The following is a 27171-nucleotide window of genomic DNA, read 5'->3' as shown; positions in this document are numbered from 1 at the left end:
TTAAAAAGTGTAATTTTGGGGTTGATAAATTTAAATTCGGGTGATGAACAAATCAAATCCTCAATACTCTTGATGTTCTAAATCGGACCCTCTAATTTAATAATAGCTATTTTTTATATCCTTAAATAACATATAAAGTCTCAATAATAGTGAATAATACTACTATTTTTTCAATATAAAAATTAAAAAATAAATATTATTGATGTTTGTAAAAAATATTATTTTAATTATAAAAATATAAAATATCAACAATGTTTTGTAAAGACTTAGAGTAACATATAACATATAGTTTAAGTTATTTTTGAGAAATTCAACCCTAATTCAATATAAAAAAAAATAATTTTTTATATAAAAATATTTTTAAAAAATTACATGAAAAAGGGAATTACAAAAAAGTGATGAAAGAGAAATAGGATAATCGAATACTGAAAAGGGTAAAAAGGTAAAATAAGGGAAAGAAAAAGTGCGGGGGAGGGACATGAAGAAAAAGGAGTGACGAATAGATAGAGATAAATGATAAATCAATCTGTTGTGTGTTAAATTTAAAACAGCATTATTAGTATTTACTAGTGCAATTAAGAGCTTCATTCATCACAACAGCTTTGAAGGGATACACCTGTCATTATCACAATCACACGAACCCATTTTTGTCATTTCATGCAACCTTCCACCTTCTCTCACTAACTACCCCTCTCTCTCTCTCTTTCCCCACTTCCACTTCCACCACCACCAACTCACACAGAACACAAAAACCCACACAAACTGGTGAGAAGCTGGGAAGAATCATCACACAGCAACATCCAAAGCTTCCAACTTCCTTGCAATGGGGACTCGAATCCCTTCCCATCAGCTCAGTAGTGGCTTGTATGTTTCGGGTCGACCCGAACAACACAAGCCTGAGCGACAGCCGACAATGTCGTCGCGCTCCGTTCCCTACACCGGCGGGGACCCCAAGAAATCCGGGGAGCTCGGGAAGATGCTCGAGGTTCCCGGCGTCGACGCCAAGCCCTCTCGGTCATCTTCGCAGCACAACAGTGGGTCGGTTAGATCCGGGCCGAACTCGGGCACTGTTGGCAGGAACAGTGGTTCGGGCCCAATGACCCGGAAATCGTCTGGTTCGGGCCCGATGGCGCTTCCAACGGGGCTCATCACGTCGGGCCCGGTAGGATCCGGCCCGATTGGAAAGCGTTCGGGTCAGCTGGACCAGACGGGTGCTCCGGCAGCGGCGCCTTCGGCGGGAGGGAAGACGGTTTATGGTTCGGCCGTGACGAGCTTGGCGGAGGAGGTGAAGGTCGGGTTTAGGGTTTCTCGGGCGGTGGTGTGGGTTTTCCTGGTGGTGGTGGCAATGGGGTTGCTGGTTGGGGTGTTCTTGATGGTGGCGGTGAAGAAATTTGTGATCTTGGTGGCACTTGCGGCGGTTATTGTTCCGGTGGTGGCTTTGACTGTTTGGAACTGTGTTTGGGGAAGAAGAGGGTTGTTAGGGTTTGTGAAGAGGTACCCTGATGCTGAGCTTAGAGGCGCCATTGATGGACAATACGTCAAGGTTACCGGGGTAATTTCATTTAACTCTATTTTGATTTGTTTTCTCAATCTCTTTTATTTTGGGTGGTATTAATGAATGAAATGAATCATTAATGTTCACGGATGATATTGATGTTTTAGTCTTAGACCCCCCATTTTTGTGGTTCCTCTTTCTGATTGCAAAAATTTTTATTCTTATTTAGCTAACATTGTTTGTTTCTCTATTACTAGAAGTACTGAAGTATTATTATTATTCTTTTTAATTTTCAAATGATTGTCTCATTTGGTGGGAAATTATTTATTGTTAGGTATGGGATTTTTGGTATGGTATTGGTTATTGGTGATTGTGACTCGTTTTTGGAACTTGTCTTATATGCTGAAACTTCTCTGCCCCCGGGGTTGCTGGAATCTTGAATGTCAGAATTTAAGCTAGTAAACTTTAGTCTCTGATTTATAATTTATAATAATTCTATATTAATTTAGTCTTATAGATATACTAGTAAATAACTATATGCTTTATTTATCCTGAAAAGAACAGAGCTAACTTGCATTTTGAGGAATCGTTTTGTTAGTCCATAACTTATTTGAGTTTTTTTTCATCACTTTGACCACATGGTTCAGCGTAGATGGTGGCATGGATAATGTTGCATAATGTTCATTTATGTTCTATTGTGCTTAGTCTGGTAGATAATGTGGGGACCATATATTCACTTTTCTGAGATAGTCAAAATTTCCAGAGGAGCTTTTTGTCTCGTTAACAAAATAATTGTGTTTTAATCACAATTCTTTGCAAAGATAACCAGTTATTATGGTTAGCTAGATATTTTTTGCTGTGGGACATTTAGGGAAGCTCATATTCTGACTAACTTCAAAATTTGAGTTGTCGTTTTTGCTTTCCCATCCCATTCCTTTCTCTCTTTGTTCCAACTGTAATGCTTTCTGGTTAAGCGGCAGGCTGAAATCTTAAGCTATGTTATTAGGCATGCTCAATTTCCTTAATTTTTTCTTTAGTGAATCCTTCTAGCTTTTCGAGTATTCGATATTATAATTTTGGAGAAAATTTGAAGTGACATAAAAGATGTGGATGTTTTAATGTTGATATCTGGTGGAATGAGTTGAAATAATTTCCCCAATAAATGTTTATATATATCGTATTTCTCCCTGTAGGTTGTAACCTGTGGCAGTATTCCTTTGGAGTCATCCTACCAAAGGATATCTAGATGTGTATATGTCTCTACTGAATTATATGAATATAAAGGTCTTGGTGGAAAATCAGCAAATCCTAAACACCGCTGCTTCACTTGGGGTTCTAGATACTCTGAGGTTAGTTTGTTCAACTGCTTCATTAATGCTTTATGTATACTCATTTGAGGTCTAGCACAATTTGTTGAGAGTGAGATGTCACTCCTCTCTCGCAGTTGTACATCGAGTTGATTGACACCTGAAATATTCGGATAATGCTTACGGGGCAAAATAATGTTGATTTAACTTTGAGGTTGAATAGGGAATGTATAAACCGACACCACGTCCATAGTTCTGAATAATAGATTGATACCTATTTTCATCCAAAGAAAAAAATGGAACAAAAAGAAACTATTTAATAGGGATAACAAAAAACTACCCAGATGCTCATGTAATTGCAACCTAGCGTATGTAAAGAAGTTCTATGACTATGTTGACTTCAACTGCATGGTGGTTTTTAGTGTCAGTTAAATTTATATACTCTGTTCTATTTCTTCAACATCAGTAAGTTGATTGAATCTTACATTCTGGTAGTTTCTGGCTTTTCTATTACCAGGTAAGGTGTTTCCTTCTTACAATTATTTTATATCTGGTGTGCAGAAATATGTAGCAGACTTTTACATATCAGACTTCCAGTCTGGGTTAAGAGCACTAGTGAAAGCAGGCTATGGTGCCAAGGTTGCTCCCTTTGTGGAACCAACTACTGTAGTTGATGTAACAAAGGACAACAGAGAGTTATCGCCGAACTTCTTAGGCTGGCTTGGGGACCGCAAACTCTCTAGCGATGACCGTATAATGCGCCTCAAGGAAGGGTACATGACTTACTATTTTCACTGTGCTCCTGTATATGTTAAAATTTCCTTTTAATTGCTTTTGGAATTTTTAAAATCGAACTCGGGGTTTATACTGCATAGGTACATCAAAGAAGGTAGCACTGTCAGTGTAATGGGAGTTGTGCGTCGACATGATAATGTGCTCATGATTGTTCCTTCCACAGAACCTGTCTCAACAGGTTGTCAATGGATCCGCTGCCTCTTGCCAACCTACGTTGAGGGTCTTATCCTGACATGTGAGGATAATCAAAATTCCGATGTTATTCCCGTTTAGCATCTTCTGTCTAATAAGCTTCCACGGAAACTGATGTCTTAATACCAAAAATGTAGTTAGTGATGGTGGAATCCTACACTACAGGTTAAACAACTAGTTTTCCACGTGCAATCTCTGTGTAGATCATTAATTTGGCTCGGGAAGAAGATGCAAAGACGACTCTGAAGTCGTCATAAGAATCAGAATATAATCAGATTCATATCACTTGAGGAAGGGTCAAATGTCAAGTAGAAGCAGTATGAGAGTCATATATATCAGTGTATGAAGAAGTTGCATATTGTCTTATTTATTATGCTTAATTATATGTACATAGGTAGGAGATATGCCCGAAGGGGCTCGAAGTAGTTGCTCTCATATTTGGAGTTTAGTGCTAGCATGAATGTAGTTGCTCTATTGCTAAAATATTTGGTACATGTCAAGTGTGTTAACCTGTATTCTTCAAGTTAGTATGTTGTATTAAGCCTATGATCTATCATAGTAGCTGTAAAATTGAAGCATCAATCCTACCACTGATAATCTTGTATAAATTTTGGCGTAAAATAAGTTCTTGTGTTTTGCATTTACAAACATCCTTAGTCTTTTGTTCTCAAATTTGGCAGCTGACGATGACAGAAAGTAGGAATGATATACATATACATGTTAGGGAACACATGGAATGCTACTTAATCCTCAGCAACTTAAAGAATATTGGATTGGATTAACTTATTCAGCAATGGTACTTGATCACAAAAGTCCCATTAGCAGATGATACTCGAATACTATTCTTGCCAATGGATGCAGGGAATCCAAGGAGCAATACAATTTGGGGTTGGGGATGGTGAGGTCCACCAAAGTCCACTAAAAGATGGAAAATTGGTCTACAACCTGGAAGGGACTCCACCAGCAACCACTAGATTCTCTCCTGTTATGTATGAAGCATCATCTGATGCCAAAAAAGCTACTGCAGCAGCCATGTCTTGTGTTCTTCCAAGTTTTCCAAGTAATGTCTTCCCTTCAAGATCTTCCCTCTGTAGTTGTACCACACAAAAAGAAAACTCATTCCAGGTGAGGAAATAGGAGACTTAATAAAGCAAAACTAGGAGTCTAGAAGGGACAAAGTGCGCTTACAGTAGCATCATTTGTGGTAAAGAGTGCAGTAAAATGAGTTGGCACAAAACCAGGAACAACACAGTTTACACGAGTGTTGGGAGCCATTTCACTAGCCAAGGCCTTCAAAGAAGAATAAAAACTTAAAGCAGATATAGAAGATAGAATTTAATCTTGATGCACTATCATTCAAACAATCAGTTATATGTTCACGCATCAATAAAAGTATTTGACTTTGATAGCAATAACAATTGCAAGGCAAGTACATACCTTGGTAAGTCCAAGAACTGCTGTTTTGGAGACTCCGTACAGAGCCATAGTAGGAGGTGGATTATAAGCAACAACAGAAGCAATTAGCACAACACAAGAACCCTTCTTCAAGTAAGGAGCTGCATCCTGTGTAAACCATAACCATACAATTTGCAATTTCAGTATATATATTTTCACACTTTGTTGTTTCTTCCCTTTTCTTCATTTACCTTAAGGAGAAGTATAGTGGATTTGACATTTATCTCCCAGAGCTTGTCAAGGACTGAGTCTTGTGTTTGTAAGATGGGTTCCACAGAAGGATTCACAGCAGCATTGGATACAACAACATCTATCTTTCCATACTTCTGTAACAAACCAGGCATGTTAACTAACCACTTCTTAGAGCATAGCTTTCAAGTATTTTTGCAAAGACTTAAGTTTAGGTAAAAGGATTAAACAAATTCTTAGTCTATAGCTTCCAGAGCAACACAGTACATATAAATTCATGGTGGTGGACCCTTAATAGAACATGTTACTCATAAGCACCAAGATTGCAAAAACAGATCATACAACACAGTTTATTATCTGAAGAAACTTTTCAACCTCACCTGTATGGTTTTGCTTATCATGGTCTTCCTCTGTTGTGCATCTGAAACATGGCAAACCATAGCCGACACTTCAATTCCTTTAGCCCTTAGCTTTTCCGCAGCCGCATCAACATTTTGCTGCAAAAGTGTCCAATATTATTCCTTTTCATGATGCAAGGTGGAACGATAATAAAAAGGGAAACATATAAATGTCATATAATACTTTCTCATTATTCTTTCTATGTATAGATTAAAGTTTAGGCGGGTTCGACAACACACCTTTTATTAATATATTTTAAATTTTTTCTTACAACAACAACAAAAGAGAAACTCAACCATATTATACATTGGTCCACTTATTCAGAGGAATGTTATGTGCATCATTTCGTGTATACTTCTCTTGTACACTTTCTATTTTGATAATTAAAGTAATCGATAAGAAGTGAGAGAAGATAAAATGTTAAACCTGTTTTCGAGAAGAGATGACAACAGATGCACCTTCCAAGCCAAGCCTCTCAGCTATGCTAAACCCAATTCCCTGAGTGGAAGCTGTAACAATGGCTACCTTACCTTGAAACTTCATGCCAAATCTTGTAACATCCATTTTTCTAGTTTTACTTTCTTAAAGCAACAAAAACACAAACAGATGGTGAGTGGTTTCAAAATTTTGATCTCAACAAAGGGCTGAGAGACAAGGCTTGCTTTTATGAACATGATAAGGTAGTTAAACACTGTAGTGGATACTGCTGCCTTGTCATTATAGAAGGATAACACTCAGAAAAAAATGGGCGATTTGATTTGATCCACGACTTCCTCCACCATTTTTTGTTCTCATGATAGATGAATATACTGCCATTTTCACTGTTTTATTTGACTCGAGAGAAAAATGCACGTCATCAATCATCATCACCTACTGTGCATACACTCTATTCTTTCTTTTTTGGGACTTCTATTAAAACAAAATGTGATTTTGACAGTTCTATAAAGTGCTCGGAAAAAAAATTGCCAAGGTCTTTGACTACGATCATGATAGTAAACATAAACATAATATATAATGAGTTTTGTATATGAAGTTTTATTTTGTTGGCTGATTCTTAGTTAAAAAAAGTTGGTTCCTAGCGAAAATTGTTAATGAAATTTTTGGCCCTGGTAATTAAGGACCATAAAGATATGAACACAAATTTAGATCCTGTTCTTGTCTAGTAAAAAGCTACTTGATCTATAGCTCGTTAAGTAGGATTCGTGTCAGACACTACTTCGGTTGGATGAGTTATACCTGAAAAAGAACACTTGTAAAAGGCATTTCGATGCTCGTATCAATACATAAACAAAGTTCTTTTTACGAGTTTATATGTATAACATCAACTTCGTGTTGATGTAAAGATTTTACCTTTATAGGTGATGTACTTATTTTAGACTGTTATATGATATAATTTGGTTATAGGCCGAGATATAGCTCGATTAAATACGAGTTATAACAAGATGCACATGTGTAAGTTGTGAGGTCAAACTGAACTCTTTTAAAATCAATGTTGAGGTATTTGTAGTTAAATTTTGATATACCAAAAATAACCTTAACAAATTATTTAATTTATCTTCATCATTTGTAGTTAAATTCAATTTGTAGCTTAGTATTTTATTCCAAAGACTATATTTCAGCCCAATTTAGAGTCTATTTGAATTTAAAGATGTTTCTTAAAGTTTGGATGATAGTTTAATAGATACTTAGATAACATCCCTATTTTAGTGCTACTGCTCCATATCAGTACCATTTACGGACGCCTTTATCCCTTTTAAAAGTACTACAATGTTTTATGGGTGCCTACATGATAAAAGTCTCTCTTCATATGCTGGTGCCCTTTCATCCGTCATAAAGCAAATAAAGCAGGTCATAGAATTGTTTTTAGAAATTTTTTAAAATAAGAACTCCCTTTTTTACAAACTTTTACTATGTACTGAAACCAAATAGGCAAATATTGACACTAGAGAGTGAAAATGAATCCAATCAAATTTTTATAAAGAATTAAAAGTTAAAACATTAGAATCTCACGCTCAAGAAGAAGCATATATGACAATGGCAATTAATAAATCCCCAAACATTAGGGATTCTTGAAGATGAGAGCCTAAACAGACAGATAATGGGCTTGTTTATCTAAATTCAGAGCTTTTAAAGAAAAGAAAATAATTAATCATAAGGATTTCTGAATTTCTTTAAAAGCTCTGGAATTTCATATCCAAGCATATCATCTACAGCTTGAATCATTCTAGACTTCAGTTTTTCAAATTTATCAATGTTGTAATTACTTAGAACTTCTCTGAAGTGATCTGCATTAGGAAAATCTCCAGAAGGTAGATGATACTCTCGTTGAACCTATTTTTCAACATAAATAAATAGTAAAATTAGAGAAGGAAATTAAGGAACCAAAGTAAAGAAGCAAAGGAAAAAGGAAAGATACCTTTGCAAATTCCTCATCAAGTTTATCAATGAGCCTTTGTTGAGCCTTGGCTTTGCCCATTATTGCAGGCATCTCCTTCTTGAGATGACTAATTATGTATGCATGAATTTTAGCAGATCTAGCACGTTTGACAAATTCATTTATCTGCACCATTACATTAAGATAATTAAAATAATAGAAGCAAACATGATCTACAAGTGCAGAGTGACATACATATACCAATATATATAATTTTTCTTGATTGCACCACTAAATCATGCAAATAGTATAAAATTTGTGACTATACCTTGCGATCGCAAGCCTTCTTTGGAATATCTACCAAATCTGCAAGCAAATCATTTTGTTCCTTCTCAAAGAGATCCCTCCCTAAAGGACCAGCAAAGCTTTCATCGATAGGCTTATCATTAAACGAGCTGTAGAGAACATTAACTTAGAATTAACAGAACTGAAGAATATCAAACTAACTGGATAAACAAACTTTGTCAAATTAATTGAAGATTAAAAAGATAATTAGGCAAATTTTGAGGAGACGAAACCTACCCAATATATACACGTGAAACTTCAGGAGTGTTTAGCACTTTCCCCAATGACCACATCAACGCTCCATAAACTCTCATAAGCTTTAAAATAAATTCAAGCAAGTAAGTAGAGAAAAATAAAAAAGATTGAAGATAGCATTCACAACATAACAGAAGAAATCTCGTTCATAGTATCTTACTTGTTGAGTATCAACTTGATCGGCCTTATTTAAAACCACACGGATCTTGTCTTCATTACCACGTAGAGATGAAATCACACGTTTGAACTCGTCACTAATATCAAGTTTATGAGGATCAAATAGGAGAAGAATGAGATCACATTTTTCAGCAAACCAAGAAACAACACCGGTGAAATCATAGCTTCGTTGAGTCCTTTGTTTCTCTCCAGATAGGACACCAGGCGTATCCACAAATGTTACTTCATCCAGTAGCTAAAATAGAAGAGTGGTTCAAGTAAAATCTCAGGTAGTGAATGACATAACCATAGAAACTTAAAATGTAAATAAAACTTACAGGATGCGGCATTTGAGAACATTGAAACTTCGATAAAAATGACCCTCCAAATGTTGTTAGGCCGCCAAAAGGCATATCAGCATCAACAGCAATGGTATTCCCAGGAATACTCCTCTCATCAGGCCCTGACTATATTAAATAAGAAAGCAAGCTCAATTAACACAAGAAAAACTTAAATAAATTCAGCCTATGTTATGCACAAAGTTTAACATAACCAATCCCAAGCTTGGATAAAGGGAAATGGCTGTGTTGACAATTTACAAGTAACAAGTAACTTTGTTGAATTGTTGTGTCATGATGAAAGAAAACAGCCATTTTTTTTTCCATTCAGACTTCATAACAACTTCTAAAGAAGATACAAGAACAAAAATAAGCCTTTTATACCATGACAACAACAAATCTATCAGTTGTGGGCTCTGGTCCAACATGTGCTCCTGAACAAAAAAGATATTTTAACATAGTATCAACACTACTACAGTAATATATTTTCCTCTATCAATTCTATGAATGAAGGAATTGTTACAATGTAGGCATTACATCATGTAGAACTAAACCAACCTGGATAATCACATCTTAACAAATGCTTTATAAATGTTGTTTTTCCTGTGGAATATTGACCGAGAAGCATAACCATGGGTTTAGCATCAAAATCACTGTTGGTCTGTAAACACGTATAATCTTGATTTTATTATCAACACATATATTCATAACAGCAACAAATGATAAGCAGGGTAGTTACAACTACAATGCTAATACATGTGTAGACAAATTTTAGCATCAAATTTACATAGAGGGTGCATAGATGCAACTTACCAACAATGGAGATGCAAAATCGTTATACCGATAAGTGACTTCTAATGGCTTTAATCTCTCAACGTACAATTTCTTCAAGCCATCAACTATTGATGTAACAGAATTGAGAGGTAACTACAAAAAAGAGAAGCTATTATGACTACTGTACAGTTTGCAACAAATAAAATTGAGCAAAACCATGGAAGCAGAGCTCCACTGCTACTTTATCAATATCAAAACCCGGCATCAATTTTTCATCTTCATGCAAGAAAAACAACAAACATGGATTCACTATATACAATCATTGTGAATGTGTTCCAGAGCATGCGCGTTGGACTTGAAGTATAATGCACAAGCTTGTGTCAATCACTTTATTATAATGAAATCGTTACATGAATAAATAGTTTGGAGGATCTCTCAACTCCCAATTATAGAAGAAATATACTATCAAATGAAGAGAAAGATCTGTTCATCTCTAAAATAATGGATTTTGGATCCATCCATGATCTATTGCCAACAACCAATTGAACTAGATAGAATTCATAATATGAAATTTTCACAAGATGGAATTCATGGCAAGACTCACTCTCTTTAGAGATTTTGATTTTGAAGTAAACCACGGATTTTTTGGAATTGACTGAGGCTGAGCAGGCCCTACAAATCATCGGTAAAATCATTTAGCCGCATATAATTAAACCCAGGTAAGTCCTGAATAAACAAAAATAATAAAATTATATATCTAACCGTTAATTTCAGGAGGAGAATTAATTATTAATCTCTTTGTTTTCTGGGAAAAAAAAGGGTAAAGAATCATTAGAAACAGCATTATCTAATCTAATAATAATAAAGCACAAGGTAAAGAAGTCTTACTGCGACTAGATCTTCAAGTCCTTCCATCACAGGAGGTTTAACATTTTCCTTATCAACTTTAAACAACAGAGAAAGGATTATTTAAATTCATTAAAACATTTGAAAAAAAAAGAGTATCACAAGAAACTCGGGTCTGTGAAGCCAACATATAATAGCATCTAAAGCATCCCTAAATTGATTTTTTCTCAAAAGTGACGAAGTTAATGAAATCTACTCTTAGACCAAGGAGAATGTGCATTGTTTATTGAATCCACTAAATATTCAAATAGTGAACACAAATACTTTCTTAATTTGTAGAACAATGAGCTTTCCACAAGTATCTCATTTCACGATTCATCAATACTGATACTAAACAGTAGCAACGTTTTCTCTAAATATAGATCAAATATCTAAATTATACATGAGGAGTTAAAATAAACACTACCGCACTTTCTTTCGGAGTATCATTTCAATACACATAAGAGGACATGATCGCACACACTTTCCACGAAAAATAAAAAATCGCATTATGATCTGAACTTACTCTCAGTTTTAAGTATATCTGAGTTCAGTTCGTACCCTGCTTGTGCAAGCGAAACCAGCTGTTCATTGAAAGAAAAAATAAATAAAAGATGGAACTCAAATCGCAGTTTCATTTATCAGAATCAGATACAAACGACGAAGATTATTACCTGCATTGCAGTAACGAACTCGTTGAATCCCAAATAGCCTTGTCGTTTGGTATCGGCGAGAGACCAGAGTTGCTTGAGTTGTGAGCGAGACAACTTGGAGAGAGCAAAGAACTTCGTAGCGTCGTTTCCGCTGATACGACCATCTCCATCTGCGAAGAATCAAAACGAATCGTTTTACTATAGAAGCTGCAAATGAAGAAGCACGAGCATGCGATTTCAAGAGTGAAGGAAAAAACGAACCTGAATCAGCCAAATTGAACCATTCCTGGTACGTCTTCGTTTCCTCATTGGAACGCGTCATCTTCTTGTTCTCTCAATTCGCGACTCTGGATTCGAATTGGAATCTGAAGTTTGCAGAGAAAACTGAATACTTTTTTATTCTTCTTTTCGGTCTAAAGAAATAAGAGGTGATGTTGTTTCTGCTGCATGCTTCTCAATGTGATTATGATGCTTGGATTGGGATGGGATGATCGTGATTGCGATTAATTATTGGGTGTTGATTATTTTTGATTGGGTATTGGGAGTGGGGCCCTTTTAAGCGATGACACGTGTAATTGTGGACCGTTCGATGGATTTTTGCTGGGTTTTTAGGGTGGGCGCGTTCGTAGTGGATACTCACTCTTTTCAGTTTTCCGGTTTTATGAATTGTGATTTTGAAAATTTGAATTTAAAGCGCCCATTGAGGTGCACGCATAACGAGAGTGGTCAGTGGATTACGGTCAACATGTAAAACGCTCTTGTATGTTATCTTCTGTTGAGGTGGCTAATCACTAGTTTAATAAAAACGTGTTAAATCATTTAATAATTTTTTAATTATTATTATCTTCATCTTCATATAAATAATTACATTTTTTTAGTTGACTTGAAAACAAATTAAAAATTTATAATTAATATTTGTTCATGTCATTTTAGGGGGACTTTTAATTTTGTAAAGAAAAAATTAAAAATAAGAAAATAACTATCACTAAACTAATATTTTATATTTTAATAAATCTCATCAAATAATCTAAAAGTAAAAACAATTAAAAATTAGTTTAATTTTAGAGCCAAATTTACCTCAAAATTTTCTTTCTTTATTATTTTGTCAAGTGTCATGGTTGTATAATCAGATATAGATAGAAAGAAGTCAATTACATATTATTAAAAAAATTTTAAATAATAGCATATTTAACATGACATATTTTTGAAGGTATTTTTTATTTATTAGATTTTATTTGATTTTTATAAATATATTAATTAATTCTTAATTTAATTGAGACAAATATTAAATTATTTAATATTTTATTTGACTACATTAACTATAATTAACTAATTATATTAATTATTTAATTTGACTAAAATAAATTAATCTTGTTTTAATTTTTATTTTATGTATTTTGATTAATAATTTTTAAAAATGTTGTAATCAATTAATTATTTAATTTGATTGAAATAAATATTAAATTATTTAATATTTTATTTGACTATATTAACTATAACTAATTAATTATATTAATTATTTAATTTGACTGGAATAAATAAATTAGTTTTATTTTAATTTGTATTTTGATTAATAATTTTTAAGTGTGTTATAATTTTTACATGACATATTTATAAGATAATTTTTATTAATTTAACTTATTTTTATTGAGCCAAATAATTATAGTTGATTTATTATATTAATTAATTTAAATATATATTATTTGATTCAATTTATTCTCATGTTAACGTTTGAATCGTTGTTTACTAAAAAATTTTCTTCATTTTTTTTCATCTTAAATATTTTTATTTTAAATTTCAAATTTTTATTCATTATTTATATTTCTTTTTTTATTTTAATATCAATCAATTAATTATTCAAATTATTGATTTCATTGTAGGCCACCTTACCAGAAAAATAATTTGCTATGCATATGTTTTTACTTCATAAATGTCTTAGAAATAAAATTTTAACAAATATTTTTTTTAAGAGATACTAAAAGTTATTACTAATGACTTTGTTTAAATACTTAAAGAGGATATATAAATTTTCGAAACATAGAAATAATAATAAGAATTTTCTATTATCTTTAGAGTTTAATATGGATTGAAATGTGCTTATCAGGTGACAAATACTAAATGTTATTTCAAGTAACATTGCATATTTATTTATTGATAATACTAAAGTTCAAAAGAATTTCATATGAAACATCTAATCTCATTTTACTGAAGCAATGTTATTAGTGAGAATTAAACTTTCAATTTGAAAAAATATTTTTATGGCTAGTAAATACTACTATGAAATACTTGAATGATATCATGAGGCTTTTTTTTTTACATATAACAAAAATTTTCGTTTTGGAAAAAAATAGATGTACCATCATAGATAGATTTCAACAAAAATAATTTTTTATAATAGTGTCTTTTGCCATCATCATCAAGAAGAATAAACGACAAATTTTATCCTATGTTAAATTATACAAATTCAAATCAATTTTAATTCATGAATCATAAGAAAATATAGACAAATTTAACTATTAATATTATTTAAAAATAAATCTTTTAAAAGATAAATGCTAATATAAATATTTTAATTTAAATAATAATTATTCTACTTTGAAGATAAATAAAATAATTACTCATTGTTTTCAATATCAAAAAACTTAAACTTTGAATTTAATAAACTTTGCAAAATTTTTATGGTAATAATGATTATGTGTGTTTTCGTTTAAAAAATTAAAAATAAATATTTTACACATTTTCATATATTATCCCATGCAGGGCATATATATATATATATATATATATATATATATTAATTATCTAATAGTTATATATCCATTATTAATTATATAATAGTGAATATTTTTTTATTTATTAAAAAAACAGAATTTTATTTTATTTATTTTTATATTTCATAATTTATTCATTGTAAAAGATCGTATATTAAAAAAAATCTTATTTTTTATTAATTATTCTTTTATTTGGTAAATTTTTTTTATGATGTATTATTTTTTTATTTTTTAAATTATAAATATTATTATTGGTTATTGTACTCTATTTCTTCTATTTTTTATTTTGCTCTTATTTATTTCAGTTTTTATAATTTTTTATTATAAATTTTATCATTTTTATCCCATACAAGTTAATCTTTTTATATATTGATTTTTCTCAATATTTAAATTATATTTTTCATGTGCTTAATTTTATTGCTAAGTTAAAAAATTGAATGATAAAATAACATCGACAAATAATGTTGTGCATTTTTTTTCGTCTTTTTTTTCTTACATCTCTTTTTGTAGGGATCATGAATAATTATATACAATGATGTTTATACATAAAAAAGTATGTATACATTTTATCATATCTTCTCTTAGTAAAATTTTGATCATCTATCTTAAAATAGGAAAAAAGTTATAAATTACTTTGAACTAATAACTCAAGTCATGGTTGTGACAAGATATTATGTATTCATTTCATCTTTAACCGTTTTGGTAGGTGTTAAAACTAACAAAAAAATATGAAACTGTTTCTAGGTACAAATACAGCTATTTTAACTCAAAAATAGTTAAAATATATCCGTAAGTTTCAACATATATTTAGTCATATTACTTTGATTTTAATAATGAGTATGATACTAGAATATAAAATAATTCTCTATAATAATTTTTTTTTTGCTATGATAATAGAGAAAATAATTCAAGGACAAATTTTATTTGATGTTCGTTAGATTTTACTTGCTCAAATCGATTTTAACATAAGAATAAGAGAATTTTTAAGATTTACTCATAAATAATGAAAAAATATCTACAAATTTAACCATTGATATTATTTAAAGATAAATATTTAAAAAGATAAAATTTTAATATAAATATTTTAATTTAATTACGAACTGTATATTATTAGTAACAGGAATTATTATATTTTGAAAACAAGTAAAATTATTACTTATTAATTTTATTATTTTAATATAAAAAATACTTAAACTTTAAATTTAATTAACTTTATAAAAAATTTTTATAACAAAAATTGTTATGCGTATTTTTATTTAAAAAATTAATTTTTTATATATATTTGTATATTATTTTGTGCAGACATGTGTATATATACTAGTAAAAATTATTAATAAATTGGTTCAAAATATTCATATGTCATTAGATAATTGAAAAAAAATATCAGAAAGACAGTAAAATTTATTATTTTTTATCAATAATTATTAATAATATTTAAAAATAAATTAAAAATATATTATTAAATTATTAGACTAATAATTAAAATTATTAAATAAAAATAATAAATTTTACTACCCTTTAAATTTTTTATCATCGGAGAATTTGATCAAATGGAGACAAAAAAAAAAAAAAAATCGAAGTAAAGTTATACTTGATAGTGTTAAATTATGCAATGATAGACAAAAGTAGTACATTAATTAAAAGAGTAGTTAATAGGAGTATAGTCAATAACAAGCCAACAAACATTTTTAAATTATACTCTATACTAATTAATTGTTATTAATTAGTAATTATTTAAATTTTATCTTTTAAAAAATACAAAATTAATAATTATTGATTACAGTTATCTAATGTTTGGTTAAAAATTGTTTATCTGTACTTTTCCATAATCAAATTCAAGAAGTGGTCCAATATAATAAATCAGATAACTATTAAGACTTAAGAGTTCTATAACTATAGTAATAATAAAAAAAATTAAGCATAATTTAAATTACACGATACTTGATATGTTAAATTCAAGTCTCCTCTGGACCAAAGTAAACAGCAATGATTCCATGTTCATTTGCTTTCGCTTCAAAACAAACAGCAACAGTACTACGGAAATTATGTCACGTATATCCATGTTAGCCCTGCAAATGGAAATAAATCAGCATAAAACCTTCTCTTATTTTCTTTTCATTTTGAATTCTACTAAATATAGCAGTGTAACCCTCCCTTGATTTGGGGTCTGTCACATACCAATCACCAAATTTGGGTATTATTGTTCATGATTCTGTCCCACAAAGCACATTCCATATAAGTCAAGAATTTTTATCTTACATTTATATATTTATACTAAAATATGTAAAATAAAAAAATAGTTAAAAATCTAATATTACAGTAAGAAGAGATTTTGTATTTTTCATTTAGAAAAAAGAAGGCCGAGTAAGAATAGTTCACTTATTACTTGTTAGTTATTACGATCAAACATAATGACTAGTCGCAATTCATTTCGACGGATCTAATGGTTTCATATAAAATATTATGTTAAAGGCAATGCATTACAAGATGATTTAACGAATACTAGGGCGAGCAACTTTTGTAATTTATAACCATTAAATAACTATCAATTATGATTTTAATGGTGTGAAATTAGTGTGAAATTTCATCTAATGACTCATTTTTCTTTGCTAGTTACATACTGAGCAAAACTTAATGAAGTTGCTGTCTCCCTAGACTTTTCATATTATTACCATACGAGGGTCATTGAAGGAATGGCTTCCACTTGTGTCTACGATGACTTGAAGAAGAGAAGCTACTATGGCTCTTGTTGTGATCACACCATGGCTTCTTTCACTTCCAGATTCTGAAATGAAGCTTCGACTTCCCCTACTCCTCTGAGTGTGAGAAGAAGTGTTGAAGGCCTCTGGATTTTGCATTGGATCATTTGGATTTAACATGACAACACCTCTTTCTCTGCGTGCATTCTCAAAATGTGCAGTGTATGGAACGTTGTCACTCTCCCAATTCCCAATCTTTGGGACATGGGAAAGCTGCTTTGGATCAGCCATTAGCAAAAGCTTCATCAGATGAAGATTATATTGATCTGAATATAATTTGATGTGATAACAATTCTATTTATAAATGGTACTGAAAATCTTATCCAAATTAAATCAGGAAATAACTACAAAATTTAATAGGAAAATCAACTCACAAATTATTATTATAAAGATATTGTAACAAATTAGGGAATAAATCATTAGAGATTAAACCAAATTGTTTTCTTGTTTAATTCCTATTCCTAATTATGAGAGATTATAATATGAGAGAGTATGAGTAGAACTTACAGCCATATCAGCACCCTCAAAAAGTTGTGTTTGGACCTCACAAAGGAGAGAAAAAAATCCAACAAGTCTCTGAGGAGTGATTATTAATAACTTGAGGCCAATCAACACAAAACATCGATGGTTACAAAGCTTCTCTTGTATGTTTTTGTTTTGAAAGCCAATGAATGACATTGCTTTGAGTTTTGTTCTGCTCTCTACAACAACATTCTCCTTGTCACAATCTTATTTCCACAAACTAGACAATCCTTCCGGTTACTCCATGTGGATTTTATATTTATGTGTGTATATATCTTGTTGAATTTTTCTAACACATTATTTGATGATAGATACTAGTTGGCAAAAAGAAAACATCACAGGACCTACCATTTAATTGGTTTAATATTGATGTATAACAGTACAAATTTTCAACTAAATGAGTTTTTCAAGAAATTGGATTGCAAGAAGTGGATTATTTGTGGAACTAGTCAAACACCTTTGAACTCAACAATGTTACTCATCATTAACACTACTTTCTGTAACTTGTGGAGCAAACTCATATATGATTTACCATTTCGTTGATCATAAAGTTCATAACCAGAACTATCAGATCCAGATGAACTAATCACTATAAAATAATATTATACATTAGTACATTACAAAACACGTAGTGAACAAGGTAGGAAGATCAAGGCAGTTTTTCTCTCTGTCTCTAAACACCAACTGTCTTGTTAAGTAGCCAAAGGCATAGAGCCAATTGAATTGCAAAAATTGAGTGGAGCCATGTTCTGTCAAGCATGAATCCAAACACAGTGATTCCTGCTCTATTGTTCTCCATGTATGTTACTGCAAAAAATGTAAAAAATCAAGGTAATTCAGGACCAAAACACAATTGGACAGGTGATTTACCATAACAAGAATAACCAAACTAGTTACTTAATCTAAGAAGAATGAATAGAAGCAACAAAATAGTCATTTACCAAGAGCTTGTCTCTTATGGAATGAGATTGTCTGTGTATGAATTGGCATCATTTTGGTGTTATCCAACTCATCCTCCTCATCCCCAACATCATCATCAGACGATCCCCAGCTAATATGGGCAGCGATATCTTGGGCCAAAGGTGTCGGTACTCTTGGCGTCTCTCCCTCAATGTTGTCAAAAGAGTTTACTGTGGCACATATATGCCACTTAGCAGCAAGGCTTGTACTGGCTTGTGCCTTATGTGTGATCTTGGTCGCGCTTCGCAAGAGTATGTAAAGTCCACTCACCAAGGTAATGGCAACTAACTGTAACATCAGATTCAACACACACAATCCTTCTGTTGTAAGTATCTAATGCTTGAGAAAGTTTAACATTTTGATAAAAATCATAGCAAAACTCAGGCCTATTTGGTTTATATTTTCATTTTCAGTTTCACAAAATCACATTGAAAGAAGCTTTACCGCGAGCTCTCCACCTCTGAGGATGTCAAGATCGGCATTTGGTCTTGTAGCCATAAGCAGGAAAATGAGCTGGCTTGCTGTAACCAAAATTAAAGAAGCTAAAATGAAAACCCGGAAGCGATGGCTGATAATCCGCAGATTCCTCCTTATTCTCAGGTGCTCTATCAAGATGAATGCCACCTCGCTTTCTCTTTGGAAAACTTGGGCGAAGTCATCTAGTCTGAATATTTGAAGGTAGCATATGAGCCGAAAGAGGACACACACCAAGAAGAAAATGGAAGTTCTATAAATCCAAGAACATAGCTCCAGTGTGCACAAAATGATGCTACTTAAGTATACATTCCCATAATATGGAATTCGGGATCCTCCTGAAGCATACCACCATATCTTGTAAGCAAATTCAGCTATAAAACAAGGAAGCCCCCAACGCAAGATAAGAATATTGGTTCTCTGCAAACAAAAGAAGCAAAGTTATTTCACTACACAAACACAATAGAATAAGTGGTTTCTCCCTCAATCAGATGCATTTATCTGTTTTTCCAATGTCAAATGTTCAATTATTATATAAAATTATTCTAGAACAAAGTATTTTCACATGGAATTCCATTGATGTGAGTCGATATCTGTCTCACAAACAGAACAGATCATTGACCAAGACTGTCACTGAGAAGCAGACACATTTTTCTTGGGGTTATTTTAAAAAGCATAATGATCAATTGATCATACTCCTTTGTTTGGTTGCAAATTAAGGCAAAGGAATCCAATTCATAACCCCACAATGAACTCCACCTTGTCCTTATTCTTTTTACACAGAAGTGAATGAACTAAAAATAATCCATATCTCTTTTTTAGTACTTCTTTTTTGGTTGGTATATTCTTTTTTGAGTTCTAACCAAGAACACACTTATTAAAAAGGACCGCTCAGTGCACAAGCATCTCGTGTTAGCGTAGAGTACGAAAAAATGACTATATCTAAAAAGTATATTATAGGTAGCCTAATCATTGCCTCAAATCTCCGTCCGAAAACAAACTTATTACCAAGATTATTAAACTCTCAAGCTAACATCTAAAATTTTTACAAATTTAGGTGCCCGAATCTATAGTTGAGTTTAGGTTTATTACACTAATTCTGATGTAACCAAGGCCATCAAAGTAAAATTCTCACTTTTTGGCTTGTATCTAGGAAACTGATTAACCTGACCATACTATAAATAGACCAAAACTCAGTCATACGTATAAAATAGACTTTAAAAATATGTGAAATAATATATGTATATATATAAAATTAAAAATACATAGTCCAAGAGCATTTAAGACTTGAGGTATCAAGGTAACTCAATAACTATAACACTGTTCATACACCAAAGACTATTGAAACTTTACAGTTACTTGCACAGTTGTACTGGTAAAATTACTAGGCAACAAGTTGAAGTTCAAATTGAAATTGGAGAAAGAAGATAATCAGAGTTAGTGAAAGCACAAACCTTCATCTGTTCTGCATATGCTCGTTGAATCTTGAGGCTCTCGTCACCAACCTTATCAAGAAAGAGGAACTTCCTGAAACCATATCTGCGATCCCAACCGGAGAGGCAGAGGAAAGAGAGCGTGGCAAAGACCGAGAGAGAGATCTGAACCGGCACGTGATAGGGTCGAGTGTGATCGGAGTCGCACGTGTCAGAACAATCTAGAAGGAAGTGAGAACAAATAGGAACAACCAAGGCCAAGAAGACGAATATGGACCAAGACACAGTGCTCTTGCATGCGTTTGATTGGTCCACGTACACCCATCTCAGGTATGACCTGAAGCTTCTTAACTCAGCTCCATCGTAGGTCACGTAGAAACCACTCTCGTTGTTTTTTGGTAACAGTGATCCTCTTTCATCTTCCATAGCCTTGGATTTTTCTGTATGAACAATCAGGTGTTGCTGAAGTTAAACACATAAAAATCGAAAATTATTCTATACTCCTATCATGAATTTGCTTCTGTTTCAAGCTCCTCTAATCTAATTTGTCGTATCACATGTTCTCTTCAATTTTTTAATGTGTTAGCTATGGTTTTTTGATAGCATCACATTTAAACCTTTTTTTTTTCCTTCTGGACCAGCTAGCATCTTAAATAATTAAAATTGAAACATTTTTATCTATAAAATCTATTTATTATATAGTGTGATGTTGTGAAGTAAGGTTTTTGAAAGGGGAAGAACATGTATTAGGAAAGAGTTGATGTGAGAAGAGATAAATAGAGAGAGAATTAAATGATAAATATACAATATATAATAAAGAATGAAATCATTTTTATGACTTATTTAGTATTAAAATTCCCATAAGTTTAATCAATGAAATTGATTGGGACATCCACATCATAGAGCTAGCTAGTTGGGAATTGTTTGATAAACCATGTTGGATCAGCAACTCAAAAAGCAATTTATTTAGTACTACTTGTCAAGTAAGTATAGGTCAATGTGGTCATTGTGTTCAACTACTCTTAGCTTCGAAGTTTGACTTCGTGATATACTTGGCTTTTAAAAATTAAAACCTTAGGGCAAACCAAGACAGTTAAACGTAACCTAGCTGTAAATGACCGATAACAAGCTCAGTTAAGGTTAAGGACCGCTAAAAGCATGTGTTTACTTATTAAATGATTAATTATATAGATTTTATATATCATAAATGTGAACGAAAATTGGAGGCGAGCAAATAATGAGTGGCGTGTTAAATAATAAATACCAGCTGGACAGGAGTTTCATGCGGATTTGGTCTTGTCTTTATTACCAGAGGTGCCGAGTGGCAAGCTACTATTTGGGTATGCATTGCACTTTAAAATAACGAAAATATTATTTATCCTTTAAATTTTAGTTTTTAGTCAATTTTTAAATTTAATAATTTATTATTTTAATTTTTATATTTATTTTTATGATATTAATTGTTTAAAAATAAAAATTACTTTTTTATTTTTTTTTAAATTAAATAAAAGATCATTTTTAAAAATATCTAATTACACTGCTAAAATAAATACTATCATAAGAATTACATACAAATATGCATGTTTTTTTTTTAATATATACTTTAAATTATATCAAAAGATAGTATAAAATATCATTTTTCTTTATTATTGTATAGATATAATGCCTACAATTTCCAGAAGAAAAGGAAAAAATCACGCCTACAATTACGTGGCTATCACGACAAAGAAAAGTTGACTATTTTAGTTAATTTATTATTAAATGTATTAGGAAAAAAATGTTACTTATCACTTTTATTATTAAGTATAACAAAAAAAGTTTTTAGGTTGTAAATATAATAACTCTTTTATTTTATTTCATTTTTCTAAATTTTACTTTAATTTTAGTTTTTCTTTTTCTTTATTATTATGTTTTTAGTTCCTATTATAATATTATAAATTACATAAGATTGACATAGAAAAAATTTCTAATATTTATATTGATTAAACACGTATTTAAAAATATTTTTTGTTGTTTTTTAAATTGCTAAAACACATAATCTATGTAGTGGGATTGTTCAATTACAGGCTTGATTCAAACTATATATTATATATAAAAACTTTTTAAGTAGTATAAATATATTAAGATACACATATATAAAACCAAAATTGTTTGGGCTAAATTAATTTGTGGATGTTACTCACAAGTAAAAAAAAAAAAGGATAGAAATGGAGACATTAATTTTATTACTTTATTTGACTAGCTAGTAAATTATGATATAATAATATGCTTTTTTTTTTCATTTATATACCTCTATTCGTTAATTGTAATATACTTGAATAGATACTAAGTATTTAGTAATTTATAATATTAAAATTAGTCCCATAAAAAAATAATATTAAAATTAGTCTAAACACTTTAAATACTCTAAAGTTAATACTTTATTAATTTATGTATTTTCTTTTTCCAAAAATGATCTATATCTTTAGATGGTGAAAAGAAAGTATAATTAAATTCGTTTGTATTTGTTTTATTTATTTAGAAGATTTTTTTATTTATCAATAAATTATATCTCAGATTACATTATATTTTTATCCTGATCTAGAAATTTTAAATTCGATTTTTATTTCTAATTTTATTAAAAAAAAAGAAGACCCCTTCATTTTATCGATAAGTACGCAAGGGAATAGATCTTGGCACAAAATATGAAATCTAACAACTTGCACCTAAAAATTACGTAATGAAATGACATCATATTGTTGGTAGAAACCTATAACAGGAATGCTCTATGTTTATTATGAATTTTTTAATTTTAAAATGATTTTATTTGATTGATTTGATATTTTTCGTAATGATAATATGATAAAATAAATATTTAATAATTATATTATATAAAATTTTAAAGTTAAAAAAATACTTTTTATTAAAAATATATCTATTATAATTTTATTTATTTTTAAAAATTATTTTATCAAACATAATTATAATATTTATATTTATTAAAAATTATTTTTAATTTGATTTTATCAAAAACACGTACTGCAACTTAAAAAGAAAAAAAACTACTTCTATAAATTACTTTTAAAAAAATAAAAAATTATACCAAACTAAACCTAAACGCGATACATATAAATATGTCAAATCTCATATCATCTAAAACATTATCAAGGTCTATATATTATTGCCTCAAAACAGCTCCAACTTATAAAATCTAAGAGAGGTTGTCAAAACTTGTCATGTTAATTTAATTAGTGTTAATCAAATTTTATTTTCTTTAAATTTGTCCATATCCTAGTTACATATCATCTTTGGTAGTAGTAGCAAACTGTAATGAAGTGATACGTAAGGCTGGTAATGGGTAGGGTAGAGGAGGGTTTGAATCCTATCTTAACTCTATCTGCAAATTAAAAATTTCATTAAAACTCTACCTTATCCTACCCGCGAGTTGAGATTTTTTCAACTCTAATCCTACCTGCACCCTAAAATTCTAAATCCTACACTATTCTACCCTACCCGCAGAAATATCAAATTTTTTAAAAGTAAATATAAAATTCAATCATTTTGAATTTTATACATATTAATAACATAAAAAATAAAAAATAAACTAATACTCTATATTACTAAATTAACTAACTAGTTTAGTACTTGTTCACTTATTCTAAGTTATTACATAAGAAAAGTTGTGGTTTCAACTCTTACTTCCTTCACCATATACCTAATTTTTATAAAATATATGTTATATATGAGATGCGGGTAGGGTAGGGTAGGGTACACCCTAAACCCGTAGCCTACCCTACCCACAAAAATACCCGGACCATACCCTACCCTACCCGCAGCGGGTTGGATAGCCTACCCTACCCGAACGGGTTGAACCGAATTGGGTACCTGTAGGTAGGGTATGAATTGCCAGCCCTAATGAAACGGGAACATGGACAATTTTTTTTAACCATCATACTCCTCTAATTACTAAGATGTAAATGCAAGTATATAGATCTCAGGGATTTAGGAATCCATTGCATGCTGTGTAACACTCTATCACACTGAGCTTTATGTTTAAGTCATAAAACAGAGGTAATGTGGTGTTACAACCTCTAAAATAAAATGTGTACATATAATAGCAGAAAGATTATAATATACTAAGAGTCTTGAAGAATAAGTGAAACAAAATCGCGAAGTAAAAGCGCAATGCTCAAAAAACGAGTTAACTTGCGTGCTAAGAAAACTATATCTTTCGAACATAAGATAATAAAAGTAGGAATAGAGTGCCAAAGATACAAAATAACAAACTCCTAACTCAGCCCGCGAAGTCAAGGCTGGCCGGAGAATATTTACACATAAATATATATATATATATATATATATATATATATATATATATATATATATATATATATATATATATATATATATATCCAAAACCCAAATGTACATAAACAAAATCTTGCCTCTCCATAAACCTCTAAGAGGATAAAAAAGAACAAGTTATGCGGAGAGAAAGCTAGGTATATATATACACATCACTGTGTAACAAAATAACCCTTCAAGAGTCCAGACGCTTAATGAGATGCCTCTCGACCTGCATCTGAAAAATAACAACATAGTATGGGGTGAGAACTAGAGGTTCTCAGTATGGTAAAGGTGCCACACACATAATATATAAGGTCCTGGGAATGCCAAAGGCAATCCTAGAACGTCGACACTCAGATTATAGAGCTTAAAGTATTAAACAAAAGCCATAAAAGGTGGTTTTCTAAGAGTATCTAAGCCTAACTTAACTTAATCTTAAATCTAAGTCCCATACCGCCATTCCTCTATACCTCTATCTCCGTCAGCATTTCACAGACAAATAAACAGATAAAGACAAGCACAAAAAGGTTGCAAATACTGCAGGTAACAAATATACATTTAACATGTCAAGTACACTTAGGTACACCCAGTTAATGCACAAACAAGTAATTTAAGTAGTATGCATATGATGCATGCCTGTCCTATGACTGATGAGGCTCATCTGTCGGTTATCTAGCCAACCCGACAAGTCCAAAAACCTTAGACTGTCCCTCGATGTGCATTCCCAAGAGTCTATGCATAACTTTTTCTCAAATAATCAATAGAGTAAAGTATCGTTTTTGTCCCCAACGTTTGGGGTAAATCCTATTTGTGTCCCTAACGTTTAAATCGTCCTATTTGTATCCCTAACATTTGTAAAAGTGATTCAATGTTATCCTGTCGTCAATTACACATCATGAATGCTTTAGTTTGAGTTTTAAAAATCACTTCTTGAACTTAGAATACAAATTTCTGGGATAGAATCGATGATCCACTCCAAAAAATAACTCATTAAAAGTTAAAACTAATTCCTACAATATTTACATAATTCACTTTTTAGGGACATAATTGAATCTAAACACAAATAGTGGGTATAATATTAAAATCGAACACATCTAAGTGAGGCCTAATTGAAAATGAATACATCCAAGTGAGAATAATTGAAAAATATAATCTGATTTGTTAGTATAATCGATAGTAGGATAACATTGAATCACTTTTATAAACGTTAGGGATACAAATAGGACGATTTAAACATTAGGGACACAAATAGGACTTACCCCAAACGTTGGAAAAAAAATAATACTTTACTCTAATCAATATTGCTCAATGGGGGTTAACATTCCCGAAAATTTATAAGTGCCCGGTCACCCTTACGTCGTAGGGTCAACAGAGTATCGAGTTTTCAACCTGGTATACGTGATGGCAAGCCACAGTACTTTACCCAGAAAATCTCGTATCTCAAATCATTTAATCATTCAAGCCAAGTATCATACATAATAATTCATTTGAGTATCTAGCCAAGTATCATACATAATCATCTGTAACATTTCATAATCAATTCATCACTTTTCACCTTTATTTCACCTCCAAGTTATCCCCATCTCCTAGCTTCTTATGTTTATCAGGTTTAATACTACTATTTATGACTTAAGGAATGAAAATAGAGGTTTAGAAGCTTGAAGTGGGGTTTAAAATTCTAAAAACCATGTTTGCTGAAATAGGGGCCACGCGTAGACGTGGCTCATGCGTGCGCGCGGGAGTGTGAAACTGTAGCTCGCGCGCGCGTCCCTTTGTCATGTGTACGCGTGGGTGAAAACTTCATATCACGCGTGCGCGTGGGTCATGCGTACGCGTGGACATGCTTACTAGCCCCTTACGCGTACGCATGAGACCAGTCGCGTATGCATCTCCAAAAATCCATGCTATGCGTACTAGGAGTGGCAAGCGGGGAAGCCCGCCCCGCCTCGCCTAGTGAGGTGGTCCTATAATCCCACCCCGTCCCGCCTAACTGCGAGCTGGTGGGCTAAGCCCGCCAAAGCTCTTCTTTTTCTTACTATTAACTACTAAATAATATATATAATTTCACAACCATATTAATAAATTTATAATTTCTAAAGGCATAAAAAATATATTTTTTATATTCATAAATATTAAAGTCTTTATAATTATAAATATCTAATGAACATAATTATAAACTAATTTTCATCCAAAACATAAGTATAAATATTCTCTCCAAAGCAAAATAAACATAATTTAAAACATAATTATAAATATTGTTTCCAAAGTAACATAAACATAATCCAAACCACTCAATTTTTATCTTCATACTCTT

The 27171-nt window shown here is 31.4% G+C and overlaps 5 protein-coding genes across 8 annotated transcripts; 1 reads left to right on the top strand and 4 right to left on the bottom strand.

Annotated features, from left to right (window-relative positions):
• The first annotated feature begins 578 nt into the window (after window positions 1–578).
• Window positions 579–4437, top strand: LOC130976026 (uncharacterized membrane protein At1g16860). 2 transcript variants are annotated; one of them, XM_057900764.1, is made up of 5 exons: window positions 579–1552; window positions 2689–2844; window positions 3364–3575; window positions 3678–3832; window positions 3927–4437. In XM_057900764.1, exons 1-5 carry the CDS (start codon window positions 824–826, stop codon window positions 3965–3967), a joined length of 1293 nt encoding a protein of 430 aa, XP_057756747.1. In that variant the 5' UTR covers window positions 579–823; the 3' UTR covers window positions 3968–4437. The 2 variants fall into 2 exon arrangements, with proteins under 2 accessions (XP_057756747.1, XP_057756748.1); XM_057900765.1 differs by having other exon boundaries at window positions 583–1552; window positions 3678–4437.
• A 16-nt stretch (window positions 4438–4453) lies between these two features.
• Window positions 4454–6436, bottom strand: LOC130976027 (tropinone reductase-like 3). Its single transcript, XM_057900766.1, has 6 exons — window positions 6259–6436; window positions 5814–5930; window positions 5436–5570; window positions 5227–5352; window positions 4978–5079; window positions 4454–4877 (listed from the first exon to the last, which is right to left on the bottom strand). The coding sequence occupies exons 1-6, from the start codon at window positions 6394–6396 to the stop codon at window positions 4728–4730; spliced, it is 768 nt and encodes a 255-aa protein (XP_057756749.1). The 5' UTR covers window positions 6397–6436; the 3' UTR covers window positions 4454–4727.
• A 1346-nt stretch (window positions 6437–7782) lies between these two features.
• LOC130976025 (EH domain-containing protein 2-like) lies at window positions 7783–12039 on the bottom strand. The gene is made up of 15 exons (XM_057900763.1): window positions 11874–12039; window positions 11634–11782; window positions 11486–11543; window positions 10963–11018; window positions 10837–10879; window positions 10679–10746; window positions 10114–10227; window positions 9859–9961; window positions 9685–9734; window positions 9301–9429; window positions 8967–9218; window positions 8789–8868; window positions 8535–8661; window positions 8249–8392; window positions 7783–8163 (listed from the first exon to the last, which is right to left on the bottom strand). Exons 1-15 carry the CDS (start codon window positions 11932–11934, stop codon window positions 7978–7980), a joined length of 1620 nt encoding a protein of 539 aa, XP_057756746.1. The 5' UTR covers window positions 11935–12039; the 3' UTR covers window positions 7783–7977.
• A 4302-nt stretch (window positions 12040–16341) lies between these two features.
• LOC130975985 (RPM1-interacting protein 4-like) lies at window positions 16342–17856 on the bottom strand. 3 transcript variants are annotated; one of them, XM_057900695.1, is made up of 4 exons: window positions 17650–17856; window positions 17056–17355; window positions 16562–16595; window positions 16342–16452 (listed from the first exon to the last, which is right to left on the bottom strand). In XM_057900695.1, the coding sequence occupies exons 1-3, from the start codon at window positions 17818–17820 to the stop codon at window positions 16581–16583; spliced, it is 486 nt and encodes a 161-aa protein (XP_057756678.1). In that variant the 5' UTR covers window positions 17821–17856; the 3' UTR covers window positions 16342–16452; window positions 16562–16580. The 3 variants fall into 3 exon arrangements, with proteins under 3 accessions (XP_057756678.1, XP_057756679.1, XP_057756677.1); XM_057900696.1 differs by lacking the exon at window positions 16562–16595; XM_057900694.1 differs by lacking the exon at window positions 16562–16595 and having other exon boundaries at window positions 17061–17355.
• Window positions 17857–18085: 229 nt separating this feature from the next.
• Window positions 18086–21292, bottom strand: LOC130975984 (uncharacterized). Its single transcript, XM_057900692.1, has 4 exons — window positions 20553–21292; window positions 19069–19518; window positions 18606–18912; window positions 18086–18471 (listed from the first exon to the last, which is right to left on the bottom strand). Exons 1-4 carry the CDS (start codon window positions 20955–20957, stop codon window positions 18338–18340), a joined length of 1296 nt encoding a protein of 431 aa, XP_057756675.1. The 5' UTR covers window positions 20958–21292; the 3' UTR covers window positions 18086–18337.
• Between the last annotated feature and the right edge of the window lie 5879 nt (window positions 21293–27171).

The sequence above is a fragment of the Arachis stenosperma genome, chromosome 4 (genome assembly GCF_014773155.1).
Source record: "Arachis stenosperma cultivar V10309 chromosome 4, arast.V10309.gnm1.PFL2, whole genome shotgun sequence".
Taxonomy (NCBI): Eukaryota; Viridiplantae; Streptophyta; class Magnoliopsida; order Fabales; family Fabaceae; genus Arachis; species Arachis stenosperma.
This window is presented reverse-complemented; position numbering and strand designations above follow the sequence as displayed.